This window comes from Tiliqua scincoides, chromosome 4, assembly GCF_035046505.1.
Source record: "Tiliqua scincoides isolate rTilSci1 chromosome 4, rTilSci1.hap2, whole genome shotgun sequence".
NCBI classification, from domain to species: Eukaryota; Metazoa; Chordata; class Lepidosauria; order Squamata; family Scincidae; genus Tiliqua; species Tiliqua scincoides.
Window position 1 is genome coordinate 23,702,236 of NC_089824.1, and position 25,342 is coordinate 23,727,577.

At 40.8% G+C, this 25,342-nt stretch overlaps 1 protein-coding gene and 1 pseudogene across 28 annotated transcripts in view; both read right to left on the bottom strand.

Annotated features, from left to right (window-relative positions):
- Positions 1-25,342, bottom strand: part of RIMS2 (regulating synaptic membrane exocytosis 2) — a 513,992-nt gene that overhangs the window by 164,773 nt on the left and 323,877 nt on the right. For 9 of the 28 annotated variants that reach the window (XM_066624816.1, XM_066624825.1, XM_066624819.1 and 6 more), the window contains one exon: positions 23,851-23,922. The exons of 16 other annotated variants lie outside the window; for them this stretch is intronic. In XM_066624816.1, coding sequence (XP_066480913.1) covers positions 23,851-23,922 — 72 coding nt within the window. Of the gene's footprint in view, positions 1-7,653; positions 7,717-11,336; positions 11,409-21,438; positions 21,547-23,850; positions 23,923-25,342 lie in introns of all 28 variants that reach the window. 3 more of the 28 variants (XM_066624811.1, XM_066624814.1, XM_066624841.1) reach the window with 3 other exon arrangements.
- Positions 20,273-20,389, bottom strand: LOC136650835 (5S ribosomal RNA; annotated as a pseudogene).

The following is a 25,342-nucleotide window of genomic DNA, read 5'->3' on the forward strand; positions in this document are numbered from 1 at the left end:
TTTTAACATAATACTCATGGTATGAAAAGAAGCTTTGACACTATAAAAGTAATGTATAAAGGATAAGAAGAGGGAGATATATATTATACATTATTAAAATACTCCGTATATGAACTGGATGCCACACACAGGAAGGTCACAGGAGGACCTTTATGAATATAGTGGCTATCTTACTCAGCATGAATTATTTAGTCTGACCACTCTCCACACCCTCCATCAAGGTAGTTTGGTGATTTAATTTCTAACTTATGCTGTCTTTTCACCTCTCTAAAATATAAAGGACTTTTCAAATGAACATCCTTTCTTTGCCATATGTTGCTGAGTTTGTCAGGCATATATAATTTAGTTTAAATCAAAGTCCAACACTACTGAGTGATAGTAGCTTTGTCACTAGCTTTGTAGCTTTGACACTAGCTTACTAGTAGTTGTTTCTCTAATGACAAAAAGTCATGCATTTATTAAAAAAAATTAGATTACAAGCACCCATAATGTACTTTAAAGTGTTTTGAAATTTTTGCTTTCCACCATTGGAGTTTTATCATCCATTGGCCTTTACTGGCAAATAACTCTCACTCTATTTTTGTGTTATGTAGGGTATCTCAGTACACTATTTTCTCCACACACTAAAACAACAATGCATCTATAGATATGTTTCTTAACTGTATATATACATTAATGTAGTGGGCTACAAATTATTATGAATCTATAAATCCTTCAAATATTTCAGTACAAATCTAAACCATGTTAGCTAACATGTAATCCAACAAGTTAAAATGTTTTGTGATAATAAATGCCTTATTAGTATCACACCACAGTCATTTTGCATTACAGGATAAATATATTTAAAATGAGTAGAACATAGGATACTGGGCATAAAAATAAATATTATTTCAATGCATCAGCATGGAAAATCTTAAAAGTATAGACCAGTGTTTCTCAAACTATGGGTGAGGTCCCACTAGATGGGTCATGAGCCAATTTCAGGTGGGTCCCCATTCATTTCAGTATTTTATTTTTAATATATTAGACTTGATATTACCATGGCATGTGACTGCATTGGGGAAATATTACAGATCTGTCCTTTTAACAGGGTACTCTGTACATCCTTTTAACAATGACAGTAAATGGCACTTACTCCTGGGTAAGTGTGGGTAGGATTGCAGCCTAGGATTGTCAAAAATTTCCTGCATGATGATGTAACTTCTGGCCATGACATCACTTCCGGTGGGTCCTGACAGATTCTTATTCTAAAAAGTGAGTCCCAGTGCTGAAAGCTTGAGAACCACTGGATAGACTATTGTTACAATGAGCAATCAGGAAATATGAACAAGCATGAACACATTCCTCGCTTCTAAAGGTTGATTGTACTTGCTTTACCATGCATAGTATTTAATTTACTATACATGGCACCTTGCAAATACTAGCAGCAGTTAAAAAAAACCACATAATTAACAATGCAATGCATATCTTCTTCGGATTAACGGTCCAATTCTATCTCCCAGTTGTGCTGGAGTACCACCAGGAGCACCACAAGTGCAACAAGGGATCCACCACTGCAGCAGCCTTCCTGCTGCAGCAGTTGTAAAGATGTGCACCTCTGGCTGTGCAGTGCAGATGGGAAATTGGCAGGGATCTGCCAATAGAGGGAAGGATCAGTGATCAGAGTGGGGCAGATTTTAGTGGCAGCAGTGTCTGCCATATTCCAAATCTCTGGTCTGGTTCAGAGACGTCCCTTGTAGGCTTCTCAGAGCTATATCAGCAAACGAGCTGGCATATATCTGAGGAGTCCCAATGGGAGTCATGCAGCAGCTGGGAAGGTAAGTTTTTCATTTCTTACCTCTCCCAACTGGCCTGCAGGATGCAGTGGACACTGCACTGGTGTGCCTGCATCCAGGGTGACAGCCTGGGATAGGATTGGGCCGTAAGTCTCCTTGAATTCAATGGGACTTTCTCCCTCGTAAGTGTGTATATGATTGCAGCCCAACTTAATTATCAAAAGCAATGAATGTGCCTTTATGTCCAAGAAATAAAAATATGAATATGCAGCAGAGTTTTAGAATATTTTCAGTGAAGCTGCAGAGCATCTGTCTGCAGAACATCTCCTCTCCATACAATGCTTCCTCTATTTGTAAAGACTGCAAGAGGCACACAAACAAATCAATACCTAGAAGCCACTACTCTAGATCAGTTACTGTCTACTGGGAATACCTGTCGGTATCTGTGGAAGGTTGTTGGATTTCAATCCTTGGACATCCTATTCTTCTACTACCTATTGAAATGTTGCTGTTTAGTCACAGACACAAGATTCTTTGTTAGTACACCATCAATAAATGCTGCTACAAACAACTCAGATTTCTATTTCTTAACCAAGTCAAATTACCAAGTAAAAGATATAAATAAAAGAATTAGTAAAGATAAAAATAATGGGTCACTGAGCTGAGCTGATTCATTCTGCAATTACTGGAGTTAAGTAATTACAGGATATTGCTAAATATCTAGTGCATACACTAATATATAGTTAGATGAACACAAATTTAATATAAACAAAGATACACTCTACTTAAAATAAATTGCTGCGAGAAAGACAATACAGAAATAATATATGATGGTATGGCAAGCTACAAATATTTTCAGTGAAGCTCCATCTGTCTGCACAGCATCTCCTTCACATTGACACTTGCTTAACATAAGAAGAGCCCTGCTGGATCAGGCCATAGGCCCATCTAGTCCAGCTTCCTGTATCTCACAGGGGCCCATCAAATGCCTCAGGGAGCACACAAGACCACAAGAGACCTGCATCCTAGTGCCATCTCTTGCATCTGGCATTCTGAGGTAAAGCACTTTTAAAATTGGGAGGTTGCACATACATGTCATGCCTTGTAACCCATGATGGGCTTTTTCTCCAGAAATTTGTCCAATCCCCTTTTAAAAGCATCTAGTGCTTGCTTGCAATGGTTGTAACACAGTATACCCCAAAAGTCTAAGACAGAGGTTCCCAAACCGTGCATCGTGACACCCTGAGGCATTGCAAGTCACTTACTGGGGTGTTGTGGGATGTCCGCCTCCCAGCGCTGCTCTAAATAGCAGTTGGAGGCTTCCTTTGGCGGGAAGAGTTCCAGCATATGGTTTTTAGATTCTGGGAAAAGTCTTCCTGCCTGCCTTGGCCCCTTACCTCTGATTGTAACAGTGTTTCAAGCCTCTGAATCCAGACGTAACTGGGTTCACTTCTAGGAGTGAGGGGGGGGCATCACAGGTCCCAACAATTTGGGGACTGCTGGTCTGTTGATATAACAGTAACAGTCCAATCCTATTGGTATGTTGCAGTTCACAGTTTGGCTGTTGATGGTCCCTGGCCGAGAGGTAAGTTCATAGGCAGATCAGGACAGGGATTGGGCCAGACCAGATTGGGGGCAGGATGGGGCAGATCTTCATGGCATAGAACTGAACAGGCTCATAGCAATGGAAAAGTCTTTATTTACTTCTTCCAGTCAGCCTGGTCCCCTGCTGGCCCACAGGATGCAGCAAAGGCTCTGTCAGTAGCACTGAACCCTGCAGGTTGCCCCTGGATAGGACTGGGCAGTAATTCTCTCCCCAAAATATACGCAACAACAGGCAAGCAAGTTATATGGTTTTACAAATTCAACTTTTCAAAAAAAAATTTTTTAAACAATTATTTTCCCATCTTCTCTTCTTGTAAAGTTAAAAACCCAACACAAACCATGTTAAAATCCAATAATGATATTACATAGATAGAAATAAATTATACAATTTTAGAAGCCTTTGGACATTGCTAAAAGGGTTTTCTAGAATTGTTTCAACAAATTCAACTCAACAAACCTTTAATAGGCATAGATTGTTTCAACAAATATGTCGCTATACAGTTCAATATTACCTACCAGCATTTCACATATTAGAAAGATTCTTCATTAAAAATATCATAAATCTCCAGTAATGGCATAAATAAGTATTAAAGACAAACAGAAAATTAAAATAAAGCTGAAGCATCCAATCCACAAGAACCTCTCCTATCTTAGGATGATTCCTTGCCTTCCTAGATTTTAAGTAGGATAGGAATCCTATCTCTGCACTGTTTCGAAACATTTCATATATTATACAATATGCACGAATTGCAGGAGCAGTTACTTCAACTTATCTATTACAGAATGCAGCAAGTAACAGAAAGTAAGGCCATGTATTCCAACCAGAATACCAAATGGATCATCTGTTCAATAGCAATGTGAACTCCCTCTTCAGTTGTATTCTCTACAGCAGAGGTCCCCAAAGTGTGCGCACACTGCCTTAGGGCATTGCAGCACAGTCACAGGGGCACTGCAAGATGTCTCTGGTGGCCCCTCCTACTTGTTCTCCTGGGCACCGCCATTCTGGATCTAATGAAATCTCATAAGACTTGGGCACCGCCATCTTAGATCTCCTGAGATTTTGTGAGATCTAAAATGGTGGTACCTGGCTGAGCCAGGGTTGCAGGGGTGCCATGACCCCAGTAAGTTTGGGAACCACTGCTCTACAGTACGTATCACTAGCACACATTATAATGCTGGAGTAATGCACCCAAAACAAGGAGACAGATAAATAGAGATTAAGTATAAGGAAGCAATGAATTGCTTCAAGATTTACAAACTCACTGCCTCATTATCGTGTATGGGTCTGTGGCGTCGGGATCAGGACTGTGAGGAACGGCCCCAGGTTGTGGGGGAGCAATGGCTCTTGAAGCTGGGAAGGCCAATCTGAGAGGGTGGCAAGTGCCTGGAGGAACTTTTAAGGGAGCAAGGCGTGCCTGGAGGGGTGTGGGGAGAGGAGCTGCTGCCTTGCGGAAGGAAGACACCAGTGTCTTGGCTCTTCACTGTGGGTCTGAACTGCACCCACCTCCTGCCCTCCGCCGCTCAAGCCGGCCTGACCCCTCTTCCCCTACCCTGGAAGGAAGACCAGGAAGGATCTGCCAGGGCCCCCGTGGGCTCCTTCCCCAGTCCCTTCTGAAGTCCTGACCTGGGTTGCACCCTAAGCATTGATGCCCTGCTCGGAGGACACTGAACGGAGAGATGGGAAGGGAGACATCAGTGCCCTGTCTCCTTCCGTCCCCCTCCCCATCCGCCCAAGGACTTGGGGCAACGGCATTGGTGCCCTGCCACACTCCTCTGCTACACAGTGTTGTTGAAGCTCTAAAAAACCTTCTTGTAGGAGCAATGTCCAGGTCTGCTTGATTAGCCACTGGCCATCTCAGTCTGTATTCCCCATCACCATGTCTGAGGGAAACCCTTTCGAAGCGCCGCTGCCTCCTTGGGGGAACTCCACCCCTACGCAGGGCGCAAAAGGGTCCCAGAACATGGTCTGAGCACACATGACACAGCCACTTTGCTAAGCAGGGCTAAGCCTAGTCAGTGTCTAGACCAGAGGCCACTTGGGGACTGCAGGTACATCACCTTAAGGTTCAGAGTGGAAGAAAGATGCAATCAATGCAATCAATTTTAAAAATCTTTTCTTTGGGCTTGGAGAATAGCAGATGTGAATTGGAGAAGTATCTTGGCACAATGCTAGAGAGATCTGTAACACCTAGGGCAAGAAAGTATCTTATGGCATAGTATATAGCAACCAACACTGAGGAAAGATCTGTGTAATTCCCCATATTTCTCTTGCATGAATTACAGAATGAGCATGAGTGAGCAGGGTCAATTGTCCAATGAGAACATAAACATAAGATAGTTCTGCTGAAGAACAGTTCTTCTGGGAGACTTGTTCACTACTTCTACCAGGCACAACAAAATAAGAAATCAACTTCTCTTGGTGATTCCAGTGCTGTTCCCAACATTCTTAAAGGGCAGTGATAGCAGGTGAAATTATTAAACATTATGAATCAAGTCTAAGAATTATGTTTCTCTCTGAAATGTTCCTCTTCACACTGACATGGCTCATGTATACCTAAATTCTATTCCTCCCCATCTGTGGTATCTTCATGCATTGTGAAATCATAATACGCGTATGATCATTTAATTGACTGAAATTGTGATGAAAATTTTAAGATTTCTCTTCTAATGAACTGCTGAATAATTTAGGACTGTAACCAATGGGTACATGGTCTGTTAAAGCCCCCCCTCCCCCCCCCCGGGTTCTGTAGTTTTTGGTCTGAACTGCCAGGCCCTAGTTTACTTGTAAGCTATCTTGGGCATTTACCTTGGCAAAGGAAAGGTGGATATAATTTTTAAAAAATAAAATATAAGTAAGTTCCTCCATTGCAGAAGGAACCTGCTTGGCTGCCAGTTCTACTGGAGCTGAAATTAATCAAGATTTGGCACACCTACCCATCTGACCAGGGTCTGGGTTAAGAAGCCCAGGTGACCATGCCTTGATCAATCAGAACAGTGACATCACTCACGAAAGGGCATATAAGGTTAAACCAAAAAATGCTCTTGAGCCTTTCACAGAGTGACTGGTGCATTGTTGGAATCCAGTCCACTTTCTGAGAAATATATTGCTCATTCCATGTCCGTGTCCCCTAAGCAATATATTTGGATAGTAAATCCATTCGCAAAAACAAAATTCAGAAGAATTTATGTAGGCTTCCATCATTCATTGTTTTCTCAACAGTTCTTCAATATTTCTTCCATGGAGCAATCAGTTATTATATGCCAGGGAAGACCATTCCATTTTATTTTTACATGCAGACTCCTCCTATTTCCTTTCTGATGAACAACAGAAGTATGCTGACATTTGGGTTTACAGTAGCTTATAAATGGCTTCCTAAAGGTTGACTTGGCTGTGAGAATATATCTGCAACTATTTTATCAAATCAATTTTTTCTAAATGAGAGAAATGTGAAGGAAATGGAAACATCACCACTACAATATTCTTACATCGCAGTAAGTTACTTCAAAAAGGAACTGAGGCAATTGGAGGTTCTTTACCATCCATGACATAATATATTTAACCAGAAATGAACAGAGCTTCACCTTAAGAACTTCCACTACACTACTTTAGCTTCACTGCCTCCAAATGGTGTCATTTTCTGCTACAAAACATTTTCTAATCAAAACACAACATGTAAACATGTGTGCGTGTAAAATACATATAAATTTTTTTTAAAAAGCATATTTGCTATTCTCTGGATTCTCATAATGAGGTTGAAACAGACCCTGGAAATAAATAAGGGTAAAATGTGTCTCATTAATTAATTTAAATGTAGTGTCAGCCAAACCTAACAACTCAGTGTGGATGACATTGGGTTAAAAATGAATGTAACATAATCCTCAAGAAAAGTTCAGATATTGTTTCACATATAGTCACCAACTGAGAGTATGACCTCAGCACTGAAACCTGCTCAAAGAAAACAGGTTTACTGTATTTACATGTAGTTGTTGTTCTTTGAGAAAGGCCTACATACAATTGCATGTATTGGTAATGATTTATATGAATGAGTCTGTAAAAAAACAAAATAATGGAAATACACTGAATCCAATGCACTTAGGATCAGTGCCCTGAAAGATTTATACTGAAGGGCTACCTATGAATTATTAATTAAGTTACTTTAGAAATAAAGGATAGCTCCTTATCTGGTATAAAATCCATTAATATAACAACACTACATTTAAATTATGAGTACATTTTTAATTATAGAACTGTGACACTACACTCTTTACTTACCCATAGTTTTCAGCTGAACCATTGACTACATGCTCTGCCCATGAACTTGCACCATTGTAATACCTTTACAATGCAGTTAAAATAAAGACATGTTACAAAGATAAAGCTATTTTCACAACAACTTTTTTTTGAACCATATTTTGCTTTTTACTAATCTGGAACTGTTTTTCATATATCATTTTCAATGAAATTAAAAAACACACCTCAACAATTATATGCTATTTGGCAAATAGGCATCATGTATTTTTCACTTTATGTGTTTGTCAATGCAATTAATCACTGTCAGCAAATTTAACATTATCTTTTAAACATTTAGCCCACAGAATATGATTTCCCTGTGTCACTTGTTTTAATGGGAGTTGTGCATTTATGGAATATAGAGCACAAGAGCACTTGGAACTCTTATTTTTTACTGAAAACATAAACAACCAAATAATTATTCCAATAAAACATTTATACTTGACCATCTCTATATGTATCACTAGCATAACAGTTCTGGAAAAATGCAAACCACTTTGTACTTTTTCAGAACAGCAAATTTGTTTACCATCTTGTATGCATGTGGGAGGGAATTACTGCCAATCCTGGTTCTCTGCCACATGTACCAATATGATACACACAGTTGGAAACATGCATGGATACATTAGTTTTCTGGCACATTTTGTGCATACCTGTTAAAAATGTAATGAGCAAATTAAATATCATTACAGTTACTGATGTTGTATTGGCATAGTGGCTGGTATGTCTCAATATAAGCATAAACACGTTGGGGCAGACAAATATATGGACTGTGGGTAATTTTAAAAAGATGTAAAGCATATTTCCCCGGCCCCCAACACAACGTCAGAGAGATGATGTGGCCCTCCTGCCAAAAACTTTGGACAACCCTGCTATAAAGGCAAAGTGCAATTGAAACAATTGCACATCCTTCCCGTGTCCATCCCTTCCTTCATTCCTCTTTTCTCTTTCTGTTGTCTCTCTTTTACCATTATTGCAGTTGTAAGCCCCTGGGATATATAAAAATCCTTCAACTCTACATGCTCCTACTTTTTGCCTGAAGGCAAAGAAAAGGGCTGCCATTTTTGTTACAGACCCACTTAATCTGCAGAATGATTGGGACATGCAGATATACGGTTTTTAAGTATTTGTTATTATGTGTTATGAAATTGCTATATTTTATGTGTATTCTATTGTATTTTGGTTTATTTCCTTGTGTCAGCAATTTTCAACCTTTTTCATCTAATGGCACACATGCAGTGCAATCCTTACAGGCCCTTGCACCAGTCCAGGAGGGTCACAAATGTGCTGTAAGGCACGTTTGCACCTCCTTGTGAGTCAGCAAGGCCAGCGCACAGAGGCACGCTGGCCTGTGGAGGCTGACTTAAGCCTCTATGGTAACGGAGGCTCCAGGCCTTGCGTTGGCCGAGCTCAGCCGATCCAAGACTCTGGGGTGAGTGGGGAGGAGGTGGGAGGGAGGCGTTCTGCGGTGGGGGGAAGGTGGGTGCTGGGCAGCCCAAGGGGCAGGCAGGTGGGGAGCAGGAGGCAGGGCTGGGACCCAGCAGTTATGCCAGATCCCAACCTCGTTCCTCAAGCAGAATGGAGCGGGTTCAAGTCGCTCCGCTTTCCTCAAACTTGCGCACCTTCTGAGGTGGTGCAAGTCCGAAGAGACCCACTGGGGCCAGGGTGGCTTACCTGGAGGTAAGGGAAAAGTTTCCCCTTTGGGCACTTTGGGCACCTATCCTGTGCTAGATACAGCGCAAGCCTTCTGGCTTGCCTGTTCTAGCGCAAGATAGGATTGCACCTTGAGAAGGTGCTAAAATTGTCAAGGCACATCAACAGTTTTTTGACAACTGACAAGGCACTCTGCACTGCTGGTTGGGGCTCACATTCCCAATGGCCCTATTAATATATGTTCCTCCCCCAAACTCCTGCAGCAAACCTGCAGACCATTTGCGGCACACCAATGTACTGAGGCACAGTGATTGAAAATCACTGCCATATGTGCTTAAACACAATCTTAACTCAAGAACCCGGTCTGGGGTGCAATTTAAAGGCAGCTTGCCAGACAGAAGGGGGAGAAAATGCAAAATGCATTCTCAGTAGCAAAGACCAGTTCAAGACTGGTTCAACCAGTTTCAAGAGATGGAGTGAATGGTCAGGCAGCTGGCACTCTGCCAATCAGAGAGTAGGATGACATTCTTTCAGCTGAATGATAAACTCCCATGCAGATTAAAGTTCCCTCTCTTCTCCTCCTTTAGTCAAGATGGGCTCTGGCAGGGAGCTCCAGACAGGGAGAGCCTTCAGCATTCTTGGGGAATGGTGACTAGCGGTTCTATTATCCAAGTACAAAGATAGGGCAGTTATTTATCAGAATTGTTAGCTTTTATGTTGATTTTAAAGTTGTCGTCTTTACACTATGCTACTTGCTTGGCAAATTCTTTCAAAATTCCCTGTAAACCACTCAGCACTTCTGATAGCCCATGTGTATGATTGCACTGCAGTAATGGTGCAGGTTAATTCAACACTATTTTTGACAGTTGATTCTTCTTACTCTTTCTCTTGTGCATCTGACTTTTTAATCTTTTATTTTTCTTTTATTAAATTTTTAATAAAATCTTTTACATTTTTACTGAGCCTATCTAGCCTTGGGAAAAATCAGTGTATTGTCATGTCTCCTTGCTCTGCAGGTGCTACTGTGAGAATGATTTTTAGAGACCCCTGAGGTTCAGTATTGTTCTAGGAGGGGGCGTGCTACCCAGGGAGCTCCTCTGGGTAGTCTAATTGCCAGGGCTGCTGGCAGCAGATTTGAACTACCAAGGCTTTTTCCTGGTAAGCTGTGTGTCCAAACAGGGAGAGAGGGGAACAGGAAGGGAGTGAGCAGTCACTACGTAGTAGCTGTTAGCCTCTCTCTGGATCCTGATATTATGTTATGAATTGAATTTTAGAAAGTGTTTCTAGTATTTTAAATGATGTTTTGCGATGTGTGCTGTTTGAACCTTGGCAAAGCAGCATAAAAATCTTTTAAATAAATAAAGGGTGAAAGGGAAAGGATGGGGAGTTTCCTCCTTTCCTCTGCTCTTCCCCATTCACCATAAATTACTGACTGTCTCCACATGTTGTGACACAGATGCTAGTCATGCAACAGTTATGAGCATAACTTGAAGCCCAGATGTAATTACTACTAAAGAAAAGCTCCACAACCTAGCAGCTGCACTGCACACGTAGAACTCCATATACATACACATATGCATATACAGAGTTCACACACAGATCATTCCCTGCACATGTGAAGACTCACATATTCAGATATACATGCCTGGATGTATTCCCAGCTTGCCTAATTGTCCCTAAAAGGATAAGAAGATGCTTAGCCACTATGCTCAGCAAAGATTACCTTGAAAGCACTAGAGTCTTAGGACATTGTTACTCCTGGGGAGAGGTCTTCTCTCCTGTTTCTACTACACAACTTTTCTCAATACGTACTTACAAAAAGGTACAGTACAGTACAATACTACTTGCTCAAGCCATTAAAATATGATTGCTTGGGATAGCAGCATACAGCATGAAGAGTACACAAAATCCAAGTATCATTCATCTTAGCTACTTCAAAATTCTACAGCATGTTGCCTACAAAATACTATAACACAAATTCTTATCTACATCTACTATATAAATCAAAATACCTTTCAGGAGTAGGGGAAATATCAGTGTCATCAAAACATGTATTAGGCACTCTTCCTTCCTTCCTACTCCTCCTGAACATGAAACAAACAGCAGATATTTCAGACATTCAGAATTGCCTCAGGTGCTGTTTTCATTTTATTGCTTTATCACAAAAGATAATGATTGTTATGTAATGTTGATCTGCTTCTTTTGCTGCCACACAAAGTAGTCCAGGAAACATCAAACATATCTAAAAACACAGAGCTACACAATACAAATAACTTAAGGATGCTGCTAAAACAGCAATGCTCCCCTCCTGCTCCATTTCGTCTAGTTCATGTTCTCCCATGTCCTGACATCATAATGATGTGAGTTTCTGTAGAGGCAGCCCATCATGTGAAGCAGGAGCAGGGACCACACATCTGAGGCTACAATCCACACTTTTCTGGGAGTAAGCCCGATTGACTATAATGGGATGTACTTCTGAATAGACATGCATAGGATGAGGCCCTATGGGATCAGTTCAAAACAGTTTCACTTACCTTAAAGCTGTCTGAGTGGTTGCCTGTGTAGTCACATATGGAACCTATATCTCTGATTGCCAATTTGGATACAATTCTAGAGTTTTTGGAGAAAGAAGTACTACTTCCTCTCTATTCAACAAATCACTTTAGGTGCCAAGTGCCCCAGCTGAAAAGTGGTTAGTTCCCTAGTATGCCTGGCTGTTGCTGGTGAGGCCAACACTTAGATGTTGTTGGTGAGGCCAACCAAAATTTTGTCACATTTTATTTAATTTACAATATTTCTAGCCTGCCTTGCTTCCCCTGAAGGGACCCAAAGCAACAAAGGCTGCAATCCTAACCACACTTTCCTGAGAGTAAGCCCCACTGAACAAAATAGGAATTACTTCTGAGTAGACCTGGTTAGGCTTATGCCCAAAGTGACATAACCTATGCACACTATGGTAAGAACCTATGACTCTAATTCATTGTTTAGCAGGTCTGTTGCCAACTGTCAGCAATGTCTAGGAGCTCAGTCAGCTGTTCGACAAACTGAATGGCAAGTGCTGCAGAAATGCTTCATCATTCCTGGACTAATGCTGCTGTGTACTCAATCTCTACCTTGTTTTGGTGGTGTGCCTATGATATGAAAGAGATAGTTTGGAATGAAATCTTGATTTGTATGATCACATGGAACAGTACTGTAACCTTGAATGTAGGTGCTGCTCTCTTAGATGCCTTCTGTTTTTTTTTATTGAACATCTTCAGCAGATTCTCAGATTTAGATTTGGTTTCATTAGGAAAGTATGAGTTTCTTCTAATGTGTATCTCCGTGTGCATCTCAGGCATTACAACAGAGGGTATTGTTCTGGCCTCTGCTATGTATTTGGCTGAGTTAATATAATGGTCTGCTATCTTAATGGTTTCTACTTGTTATAAATAAACTGTATCCTCTGAAAACACTTCTACAGACATCCTCTCCACAAATGAAAACTACTATCTCATAAATACTTAAGTTTGAAATCTTAATACAAATGCAGAGGATAAAAACACTTGCTTCTTAGGATACCCAGTTTCCTACCCTTTTTTGTCCACTGGAGAGAACCGTCACTTTTTGCCCAGAGTATGTTCCACAATTATTTAATTTAGAGTGGTTGAATATAGACAAATAATCCTCTTTGTTGTAATCAATGCATAATATCTAATTTCCATGATGTCACCAGAAATTAGTCATGGGCTACAGGTCCTTAGCAAATTTCATGAAGCCTTGAACGGTTCTGGAACAGAGAGTTGCACAACTCCTATATCAGATCTAGCACACTTGTAGTACCAAATATATCTGGACACTAAGTCATGTTCAGTGTTTTCTCACTGTAACATCACTAGTCTTCACTTGAAGACACTGTAGAATTGAAAAAATTCCACCACTTAATGTGATGATGCCTGTAATGATACTGCTGACTTTGAATCCGAGTAAGCTGAGGAAGCATCAACTTTGTGTTGAAACTCGCTACAAATCTCTCCTAAACTGATATGTTATCCAGATACATATACTGGACTTTGATGTCAAGTAGGTGAGAGGCTTTCTTCACAAAAACCAAGGAATGAAAAAGTCCTGGTTTTCTGTGTACATCAGAAAGTTTTAATTCTAAAGTCACTCGACAGCTCTAAGATCTCTTCTCTCTGTCTCCTGGAAGCTGAGACAGGTTCTGGTTCTTTCTAACGTCACACTCACTCATGTTTTAGGCTCTTATATAGCTGGATGTTGTTTGTTCTCAGTATTGCAAGAACTCTGGAAGCATTAACAGAGTGGTATCTGATCTGCAACATTACCTTCATTCATCAATTGTGATGAAGTCTACAATTTACACACTGCAACCTATCTAACCAAATTCCACTTCTTCATGGACATGAATACTATTGGTATGATGTATACTAACTGGACTATGCAGAAGTCCAAGGTTGGACAGTGTCTGCCATTGACCATGAGTAGCCATCCTGCTAGATTCAGGATGGGATGGCATGTAAGGAGCCATGAAGATAAGCATGCTTTCTGAACTTGGGTAAAATGACACTTCTGTGAAAGTCATGTTTTCTTCCTTGCTAGAAGTCTCTTCTATTTCTCCTTCCAATAACTGAGGATATTTTAATCTCATAGTCTTGTTCTCAGTCCAATTTCCAGAAGTGAGTTCTCAGTCATGTCCTGCAGCTTCTTCAGCAGCATGTTCACCACAACAAGCAGCAAAGAGAATTAAAGGCACCTCTTACTTCTCTGCAGTGAAAAAGGAACTGAATAATTTCACTGAGTGAACCACTTAGTGCCAAAATATATTTATCAAGGAAAGAAAAAGGAGCACCTCTCACTCCAAAAGCAGACTGTTCTGAAAATTGGCCTGTTCATGTGCAGATACGATGAGCCACAGATAGGCCCCAAAGAAATCTATCATGGAGGCAAAGTCTACCAATGGCTATTATGATGACTATATGCTGCCTCCAGGTTCAGAAGCGGTAACCCTGTAGTCACAGGAGAGCAATGGTGGAAGAAATCTCCTGTTTCTGGGCTTCCCACAATCACCTGCTTGGTGACTGCAGGAAACAGGGCACTGAACTAGATCGGTCTTTGGCCTGATCCAGCAGAGCTCTTCCTATATTCTTAACATAAGAGGAAGGGACAATGCCACATACAGTTGCTGAAACGTACAATGCTATATTTTTTGACAATGTTTTTTTTTACTGGAGTTCCATATAAATAAAAAAGCATTAATCTTAACCCAAACCCTGCCAATGCAGATAGTACCCAATTACAACATCCCCGAGAGACAACTATTCAGCCTGATTAAGATGGAAAGTCTACCATTTTCTGAGGCAATTCCACTTTCAAAAATTTCTTACCATCAGAAAGTTCATCCTGACATTTAATCAAAATCTTCTTTATTTAATTTTAACCCATTTGTTTTTGCCTTCACTGTAGACAGTGGAGTAGCTAAGTGGGCAGGGGGTGCATTGCCCCAAATACTATGCCTTGAAGGGATGCCAACCCGTATCCCAGATGGCAGATCCGAAGGCAGACGGGCACTTGGAGGCACGTACAAGAGCTGAGGTGTAGGGAGGCTATGCACAGCCTCCATGTGACTCAGAACACCTTAGAAAGCATCCTGGAGGCTCCAAAAGGCAGTTCTGGTTTTCGGTGAAAACCAAAAGTGTCTTTCTGAGGCCTCCAGGAGGCCTCCTGAGGCACTTAAATCATGCCTGTGTTCCTTTGGACAAACATATTTTGTTTGGGCTTGTTCATTGGTTTTCTATACTTTCCATAGATTATTCCTTTAAATGTAGCTTAAAATGTGTTTGCATCACAGATTCCATGTTTCTCAGCAAAGTTCTCATTAAATACAAACCATTGGTGAAGAATGGGGTCAAACTGAAAAATGAGGAAATTCTTGAAGAAAAAATACCTGAGCAGAACGACACCATTCTTTTCAAGGAAGAAAGTTGGTATTCATGCTGTTTACATGGTATTGCAGCAACTGTGTGTATACTTTTACAACATCAAGGTGGCTCCTGTTTTACTTTCTAAGGTCAGATTTCCAAGGATGAGCTTCAATAGGACTTCTAGTTAAAGAAGGGTAATGAATTTTTAAACTCATATTTATTGTAAGATTTTAATTTACATAATTAATTAAATTTGATTTCGTTGTATGGGGGTGTTAAAATTTTATGTGCCCCTGGATGCCAGATGCCTTAGCTACATCATTGCCTCTGGAGCAAGTACACTGTTAACAGTTCTGGAGGTCATCAGCAACACTTTGCAAACATTCAGGCAACCAATGTGGTTTATGCAACAGAGATGTCACATGGTCAAAACCCATGGCCCAAGTGAACAGCCTGGAGGTTGCATTCTTTACAGGATAGAGTTTCCAGCTAGTTTGCATAGGGAGCTCCACATAGAATGTATTTCAGTAATCCAATTCAGATATCACCAGAGCACTGGTAAACAGAGCCAGGTCTGACCAATCCAAGAAAGGATGCAGTCGGTGCACCAGCATAAGCTGGCTAAAAACACTCCAGACCATGGCCATCCCAGGGAATCCAGGTTGAAAGCCAGGTCCAGGTTGCAAACTTGATCCTCCAAGTGGGGTACAACTCAATTTGGTACAAGTTAACAATCAAATTACTAGGTCACAGGTGTCCAGACCAAGAGGTCTCCTGTTTAGTTCAGATTTACAGACCAATCTTACTGGGCCACAACTCCAGTAGAATGTGTGTTCTGCAGGTGGTGACTGCTGAAAAACAGCCATAAAGCATGGTCTGGCAGTGTACCTAGTATGTACTACATGAGCACCTCTGGGAAGGCTGGAGCCAATCTGAAACAGAGGACCCAGAAGGATATGCCAAGACAGGTAAAATGGCAGGAGAGGTGGGGAAGGGGATGGAAGAACAGGGATGGGGAAAGACTGGGCATAGAGGGGGGAGGAATGCAAGGAGAGAAGCTGTGAGCAGATCCAGCAGTGATGGCATGCACCACATCCTATTCCCTCTGGCAGTAGCCTCCCCTCCCCTTCTCTCCTGGGACTTGTGCCAGCGAAATCACTGGTGCAGGTCAGAGGAGACCCATATTGGGGTGAGAGGCTTACAGAGGGGAAAGGGGATTTAAACCCTCTTTCCCATTTTAAACCTTCCACTCTACCTCCCTGATGGATATAGCAAATGCCTTTTCAGCACAGCGAATACCTTCCCAGTGAGAAAAGAATATGATTGGGCAGCTGATTTCAGTTCATTTGCTTTCTTTCAGTCCAATGCAGACTCCAGAAACTGATTCAGCATGTCCACTTTTGACTACTGTTCAATATAATCAAGTAAAGAAAGTTCTAAATTAAGAATGGGAGCATATATGTCCCTTTGGGACAGGGAACAATTTCCTGATTTACTGCATTTTGCAATGCAAAATCGCTTTGGGAACTACTTTTAGTTAAAAAGAAGCAGTATATAAATAATATTTTTAATATAAAGTGTATAGCTATGAAATACAATTCAAATCTGACAAGAGAAAGGATAATCACAACGCAGAAATGCCACATGTAGTAACTATTCTTGAAATTATGTAACTGATACTGCAAAAGAATGGCATAGACCAGTGGTTCTCAGACTGGTGCGTCATGACTCACCAGTTCATGTAAAGATTCCCATCCCTTTAAGGGGAAAGGGGGAGGCACCGACGCAATCCCCAGGATCGTGTTGCTGAGGGGGGTTGAGGGGAGGTGCTTTTACTTACTGTGGGCTTCTGCAAGCAGCAAGAGGTGCAAGGAGCTTATGCAGCCCTCTGCAGGGCTCCTCGAGGCTTGGAATATTGAGAAACAGCATGTGCAAACCACCTCTTGCAAACCGAAAGTGGTTTATGCGCAATGTTTCTCAACATTCCAGGCCTCAGGGAGCCCTGCGTACGGCTGCGCAGGGCTCCCTGCACCTCCTGCTGCTTGCAGAAGCCCACAGTAAGTAAAAGTACCCCCTCAACCCCCTTAGCAACGTGATCCTGTGGATCAGGTCGCTGCCCTCGCTCCTCCCCTGCAAAGACTCACTTGGGGAGTAACGCTCCCTTAAAGTTTGAGAACCACTGGTATAGACAGAAAAAACCTTAATTATTCTCTCTTAATTGAGGAATTCACCCAAACGTTTTGATACACAGCAACATAATATCCTGTTTCCCATGTTTGTTAAATTAGGTTGGCATCTTGCAAACCGCAAGGAAATTTGAAGTGTTTGCAATGTATGCAGAGAGAGAGAAAAAAACTGAGCTCATCTAAGGGCATATTCTTGATTGGTATCAGTTAATCGTCCAATCCTATCCCTCCCCATGCCACTGGAGTGCACGCACTGCCAGCGCAAACATGCCAGAGATCATGTGGTGACAGTGCAGAAGTTAGGAGCACCAGCAGGAAGGCCTGCACCATCCGCTGGCGCCAGTTCAGGCCTCAACGTGCCCTGGAGCAGGTAAGCTCTGTGCTGGAGAACTGAAGCAAAGGACGGGTAAGGGTGGAAAAGGGGTGTATTGGGGCAGGGTGGGTGGCTCGGACCATGAAGATGGGCAGGATCAGTGGCAGCAGCACATGCCATAACCTATACCCCTTCCTGGGCCAAATCCACTTGGACTTGCACCAGTAATGTAGCAGGCACAGGGCCTAGTAAAACTGTTGCAACAGCTGGGGCTTATCCTAGGGCAAGGCAATGAATGTCCCCTTACCTCAAGGAGCTTACCAGCATTCCAACAGTCCCCATAGGATGCAGCGGAGCACTGGCGTGGGAGAGGTTAAATAGGATTAGGCTGCCTGATAATGTATAATCTCTTAGAATAAAGCATATTTAGGAGCAATGTAGGTTACAGCCTTAAAGACTTGAGCATCATATAAAATAAATGAGGGTAATGATATAAATCAAGTATATAAATAAAGGGGCATCCTCTTAATTGATCACAGTATTTACACTAAAAATACACTATTTTAAAAAATTCTGCCAGCTTAATGTTCTGTTATATATGTTTAGATACCTGCAAAAGTCCTAATGTTTTCTAAAGATAAGCACTGTATTGATGAATACTGCTTCTGACACTCTCCTGAATATCTTCCAATAGTAGTTCAAGGAAACTGCTACTCAAAAAACAAAGTGAAATATATTGCATCACATACAAGAAAAAGCCCACTCTTTAAATGATTACGTTGCTCTCTAGTGAGTCAGACCATTGGTTCAGCTAGGTCAGTACTGACTATCCTGACTGGCACCATCTCTCCAGGGTTTCAGACAGGATCCCACAATTATATAAAGATCTTTTTTAAAGAATCAAGGTATTAAGAATGGAAGGAAAGGAGATGAGAAATTCAGCTATTAATTAGCATTAAAGTAGGATGAATAAATGAATATTAAGATGAAACTGTATGAAGGATTTGTGCATACTCAGTAAGAATGTTCTCCTCCTCCCCCTCCCATCACAGGTTCTGAAACTACAGAATTATTCTTTTAATAATAAAAACAGCTATTTTTTCAATATTAAAACCAGGGGATCATTCAATGAAACTGGCTGGCAGGAGATTCAAGACAGAAAAAAGGAGGCGCTTCCTCACACAGCACATAATTCATTTGTGGAAATTGGTGGCACAAGATACGGCAACAGCCAGTAGCATGGATGACTTTGAAAAAGGATTGGACAAATTCATGGAGGACAGGAGTCATGAAACAGTTGTACAGTTGTATTTCATTGTGGGGGATTTTCTGGATTCTGGCTAGAGAGCAACTTATAATGCTTCATGTTACAAGGGAGCTAGCCAATTAGAGAGCTGTGGAGGTGGGATCAGAAAAAGATCACCAAGCCTGACAAGAAACTCTCATTAAAAGCAGCTTGCAGTGCAATTTGAGGTGCTTTTATTGTGCATGAAATAATATTGTTGCTTTGTATACACAAATCCTTCCTTTTATCTTGACCAAAAACACTAAGGGCAAGACATAGATAGTCAAAGGTAAGTACTTAGATATTTAACTGGATGCTTAACATTGAACATTGAAATCAATGAATCTTAAAAGTGTTTGGTTATGGCTAAACTGTGTGTTAAATTTTCTTTCACTGTAATATATGAATTTGATATAGGGAAAAAAATATAACAAAGTTACAGTAAGGCACCTGCAATTTTAATGATTTAATTAGAAATAGCATATCTCACTGAAAACTACTGTAGATACTCATGTATAGTGCGTGAAATTTTTGCCAAGTAAGCATGCTCCAATTATTCGCCTTATCTCCAGGTCAATCAGAGGGCAGAGCCTTTCAACTCTGAAAAGTTTCATTACTCCACTCAGCTTGCTATAGTAATTTTCAGTTAACCTTTTATTATCCTTCCTTCTGCTGCAGCCTGGTTCTGCTTTGCAAATGCTTGCAAAGCAGGTCTGTTTTTTGAAACACCAGGATGGGATCCTCCTTCCCAGGCTACAATTCAGTGCACCCTTACTTAAGAATAACACCCATAGAAAGCAGTGGGTCTACTTCTGAGTAAAAAGGGCTGCAAATATCTCATCTCTCTGCTGTGAATTGAACTGCACACTCTTAGTTACGTGTTATGGGTTGTATTTTGTATGTAGAGCTTCTAGCTTAACACGCCAGACACCTTAAAGGTGGATTTGATTCATGGTTCTCCTGCAGTGGTTCCCAACCTTTTTCACTTGCATATCCCTTGGCAGCCCATTTCCATAAATTGTACCCTTCATATTAGCAAAATGTTTGTAATTAATAATACAAGCCCATATCTCCTCTCAGACTTCATATATTCATCACATGCTTCCTCTTTTCATCTGTTTGAAGAACAGAAGACTCTGCCTTTGTACTGTTTTGCACCAGAAGTGTGCTGAGAAATTCAGGGTGATTGATCACTTTCCATATTGGTTGGTTGGCAACCTTCAGTCTCAAAGACTATGGTATAAGCCTACAGCACCCAGTATTCCCAGGCAGTCTCCCATCCAAGTACTAACCAGGCCTGACCCTGCTTAGCTTCCAAGATCAGATGAGATTGGGCATGTGCAGGGTAACAGTTGCTGTCACTTTCCATATTATGTTTCAGCTTTTTTACTGTGCTGGTTTTCAATCACTGGTTCATACATGAATTGATGACCAAAAACTAGCTATTGGTGGGGCTTTCACAGCCAACTAGCTTCCTGCCTTGCTGGTCCTTGCAAGGCATTCTGGAGCATGACCTGCCTTTTTCTACCATTATGCCATTCTTTTTCAAGTACCCCTAAAGGTCCTGTGGAGTGTCCCTGGGAGTACAAGAATCCCAGGTTCGGAAACACTGTTTTACAGGTATGTTGTTTACAGTGCACTTACTCTGATAGTGATTACAAAAAGGTGGTGAAGACCAGAATTTAAAAAGAATAAAAATGTATCTTATGATCTTTTACTATGTTTTTAATAAATTAGAGACTACAGTTCTTAGGTAATAATTAGTGGTAGGTTATTTTTCAGGATCTGGCCTGGGGTAAAATCAGACAAAACTATAGTCAGAGACCCCCCCTAAATTTAACCCCTGACTTATCCGAGGGTCATAGAAAACTCCGTGATTGTTGACTCAAAACCTGCCCTCGACTTATCTGTGCGGTCGACTTATAGGCGGGTATCTGCAGTGTTAGCAAACGCTGGTTTACCCACTTATTCTAAACAACATACTTTGTGAATGATACTGTTTAATATAAAAATCAATAATATCAGTGTTTTTTTTTCCAAACAACGCATAGAAATTTCAGTGTGCTAAATTAGTAAAGTTCTGGTAGAATAAATTTATTGTAAGTTTTATCACTAAAAAAATGGATGGGCAAAGAACACTTCAATAAGTAATTAATGAAAGTTATTATTGGATGATTTTATTAAACATGGCTACTCCCAATAAACAATCAGTTTACCTTAAAGTTAACATAAATCTATGTTTCAAGATAAGTAATCAACAAATTGTCACATGCAGTATAATTGTTCTATAGAATATAGAGAGTCAATGTACCATTTAAAACATGAATGGCTGTTTTCTCAACATCAGTCAAGTACTGTCTGAATATGGCTAATGTGGGTGACTAAAGAAATACTCCACACCAATTATACCTCTCAAATTCATAGTAAGCACCCTCAGAATAGGTACGGCACATCGTACGGGATCGAAGTAATCTGATTGCATCTTCACAAAAGATAGGGTACATAGAGTGATCCTTGCTGCCAAAACATAAGGGGTGGACATGAAACTAATGTGAGAACATACACCAAAATGAGTATCGTTTAGCTACAAAGACAAAAATTAGCTCTAAAAACAAATAAAAATGAAAGAAATAATAAAAACTTTGATCACCTCAGATTTATTATTGGATAAATGTTAATGAATGCATGTTAATGAATACATGGTCAATTGATTAGCGCAAGTTATTTTCAAAAGAAAAATTAAAGCACTATTATGTTTTGGATTCTAAACCTAACCACATGAGAGTTTCAGGGAAAACTAGATGTGACTTAGATCCAATCCTATCTAATATACCAGTGCTGATGCAGCCATGCCAATAGGATATGTGCTGCATCCTGCAGTATGGGGGAGGGGGAGTTACAGAGGCCTCCTCAAAGTAAAGGAATGTTTGTTCCAGTGGAATTGTTAGGGGGTTGGGGGGACAATTGCCCTGGGTTGACACAGTGGTGTTTAAGAGCTCTAGGAGCTCTTCTGAGTCACAGGGAGGCAGCGCACAGACACCCCATGACTCAGAATGCCCACCAGAGCCTTTAAATAGGGACTTCCAGTTTTCAGTGTTCCAGGGCGGGGGGAGGGTGGTCCCAGGGACAGGTGGGCGGGGAACGGACGGTGGGGCTTGCACCTGACAGATACCCCAGATCATAGCCCCCATTCCTGAGCGCAAAATAGGATTGTGCAGTAAGTTAGTTAAGAGCAATGTAGGCCTTTGCCTCAAGCCATTCTGCCCTGGTTGGGTGCAATTTTACTACTGTGAGAAAGTATCTCATTAGGTATGCTGAGAAGGACTTTCTTTCAGGAGATACTGCTAGCGGCTGTACCTGTCTCTTTAGGTAGCTGACCCCCCCCCCCACAGCTGCTAATTGGACAAGGGCATCTTGATTGCCCAATGCACCACAACTGTGGGTTTAGGCAAGGAAGGAGGGGTCACGCCATGAATAAGTGGCTCCCAGGCACATTGCCTTCTGGAAGGTTTGGAAAGTTCTGATTTGCTGCTAAAGGAGAGCCAGGTATAAAGAAATACATTCCTTGTGAGCATGTGCCTTTTACCACCTTCTTCTCAAAGCCCAAGGTGCAAGTAAGTGACTTACACAGTCTGACAGTGTTAACTGCTAAGCAGCCAGTTCTGGATTGAGATACATCCAAAACCCCTCCTGTACTCAATGAGACACATCTGTAACAATAGTTGGTTTGTTTTAGGAATTTAAAATATGTGGTTACACATAAAGGACAGGCACAGACAATAGGAGGAATAGAGCATAAACAATACATAGCAGCATAAAAACAATAAAAGCGAACTCTTAAACTATTAGACTGTTTCTCACCCAAAAGATAAAGCTTACATCTTCTGGACCAGTCTTCATTCTATGCCTTCCCATTTCTGTCTTGGGGGGGGGGTGTAATTTGGAGCTTTGGGTGACTTTTCCTGATAATAGCCAAAAGAAAACTTGGCATGGCAAAAGTGCTTCACTCTTAGAAGCTTTTTCTGCAAATTCTACTGCACAAGTTTCTTTCTGCATGTTACAAGAAGTGCAGCCATCTAAATAGCTTTGACCAGTGGAACTTTTCCAATAAACTTCCACGTTGCTCTTAGTGTTGATTCAGATGTAACATTTCGAGCTCACACATCTGTTTGTTCCCTTGTCTCAGGGCTGTATTGCACTGTATCTCTATTTCCAAGGGATGCAAATGCAAAATGACAAGAACTACTACAACAGATAGGCACAGCTGCTAAAACATGCACATAACCTCCCTCCTAAAAGATCATCAGTGCTGGGGAGCTCTAGAAGTCACAGAGGGTCACTATATACTACATAGGCTCTAAATACAGCACATCAGCTCTAAAGTTGTTCCTACCCAGAGCAACCTTTATGCTTTCCATAGGAAAATTACTCTCTTTTAGCATGTGGACAGTATTGCTTGGACTGCTGATAATGTCTTTTTAAAGAGATTATACGAGCACATATAGGTGGAAAAATTATATCAAAATGAGTTGCCTGTATTCTGGAAAGTTAAATGAGCAGACTATAACATCAGAAAGTTGAAGGAGTGATCTTGATAATCAACTGGTTTATTGCATACAAAAAAACAAAACAAATTGCTATCAAGTGCAGAATGCACTTTACTGATTGACACACACAAAAAATGTTTTTTCAGCTTTTAAAAAGCAATACCTTGTAATCTACTAATTGTTTGGTCCAAACATTACTGGGAATATGTGAAGCAAAAATACAGATTCAGGCAGCAGCATGCATTTATACACATACAGTCACACACAGGAAAACAGATACCTGGCATTTCTATGGTGGTAATCAATGGACTGACTGTGTTGGGACCAAGGCAGAGTGTGATAATGACTGAAAGCATAGCAAAAACAAAAATAAAAATGTAAGACAATGAAATGAAGATAGACAAACATACATCACAAAACAAACACTGAAAGTTAGATGGCAATGAGGGAGAGCAGCTATAAAATCAGTGTGTAAATAATGAAATAATTATCAGAACTATAATCTTCACAAAAGCAATAGCCCCCAAATGCAAAAAACACTGAAACATCCTGTAGGACTTATAAATGATATTATCAGCTAGTGATGCAATCCATAACTGCTCCACTAGGCAACATTAATATACCTGTTTAAGGAGCTAAGCCCCACCAGCCTCAAGCACACCTGGGAGCTGAGCCCACAGGTCAAAATACATCATTACATAAGTTCCTATGATTCATGACTGAACTTGGTCACTGATCCAAAATTAAAACACGCGCACGCACACACACACATACAGATTGGGTGAACAAATTGAGCAGACGATTCAAAAGTACCAGGGCCAATTTATACAACAATCTTGGTCCACTGGAAGATGTGATTATTGGATACAAGATCTTGTCAAACATGGCAGTAATATTATTGGGCCAGCCTAGTCAGAGCCAGTGGAAGAGGTACACCAACAATGCCCAGCCTGGATAGGATGTCATAAATGAATAGATCCACTTGGCTTTAGCATCATTCCAGTGAGTAATTACTGAAAGTACAGCATGCCTGAGAGATCTTTTTCAATTTATGAAAGTCTCACACTTTTGGGTATTTCTAGTTCTGTATTAGTCTTTACCAAGGTTAGTTTTTATAACACTTCTTTAAAAGAATGAACTGTCATGGATCATGCAGTAGCCTGTCCTTTCAAGGATTTCTCATTCTGGCAGGTCAAATCAGTAGCTCTCATCACAATTCAAATAGCAATGCAGCATGATTTGTTGGTCTCAGGAGACTCTTAAAACTAAGACTTGCATGAAGATGTAAGGTCTTTCATTCCATGAGACTTGTTTTTGCCTGTGACAGGAAAATGCAACCTCAGCATATTCTGCTTCTATCAAGATGGTGGACGCCATATTGTGAGTGACTGTTATTCAAGATATTACTATATAATTCAGTGTTTATGCAGGTAACTTTCCATAGGTTATCAGATTTTTCAGCTCTTTCAGTAAAACAAAACCAAACCAAAAACAATTACCAGAATGCCATAGGAAAGGAAAAATAATGAGCTCATCAGCTGATATTGGAGGGCATGGCTGATTTGTTCCCCTGCTCCTCTTCTGACATCACTTTCCTATTAAATATAAATCAGCCTGAGACTTATCTACCAATATTAATTGCTCTCTTACTGAAATTTTGCCTTGAATTTAATTTTTATTTAACATTATGAACAGTTACTATCAGAAATTTCTAGAGACCAGAAACCCTGAAAACACATGTTGTATAAATGAACAAATCCATTTAC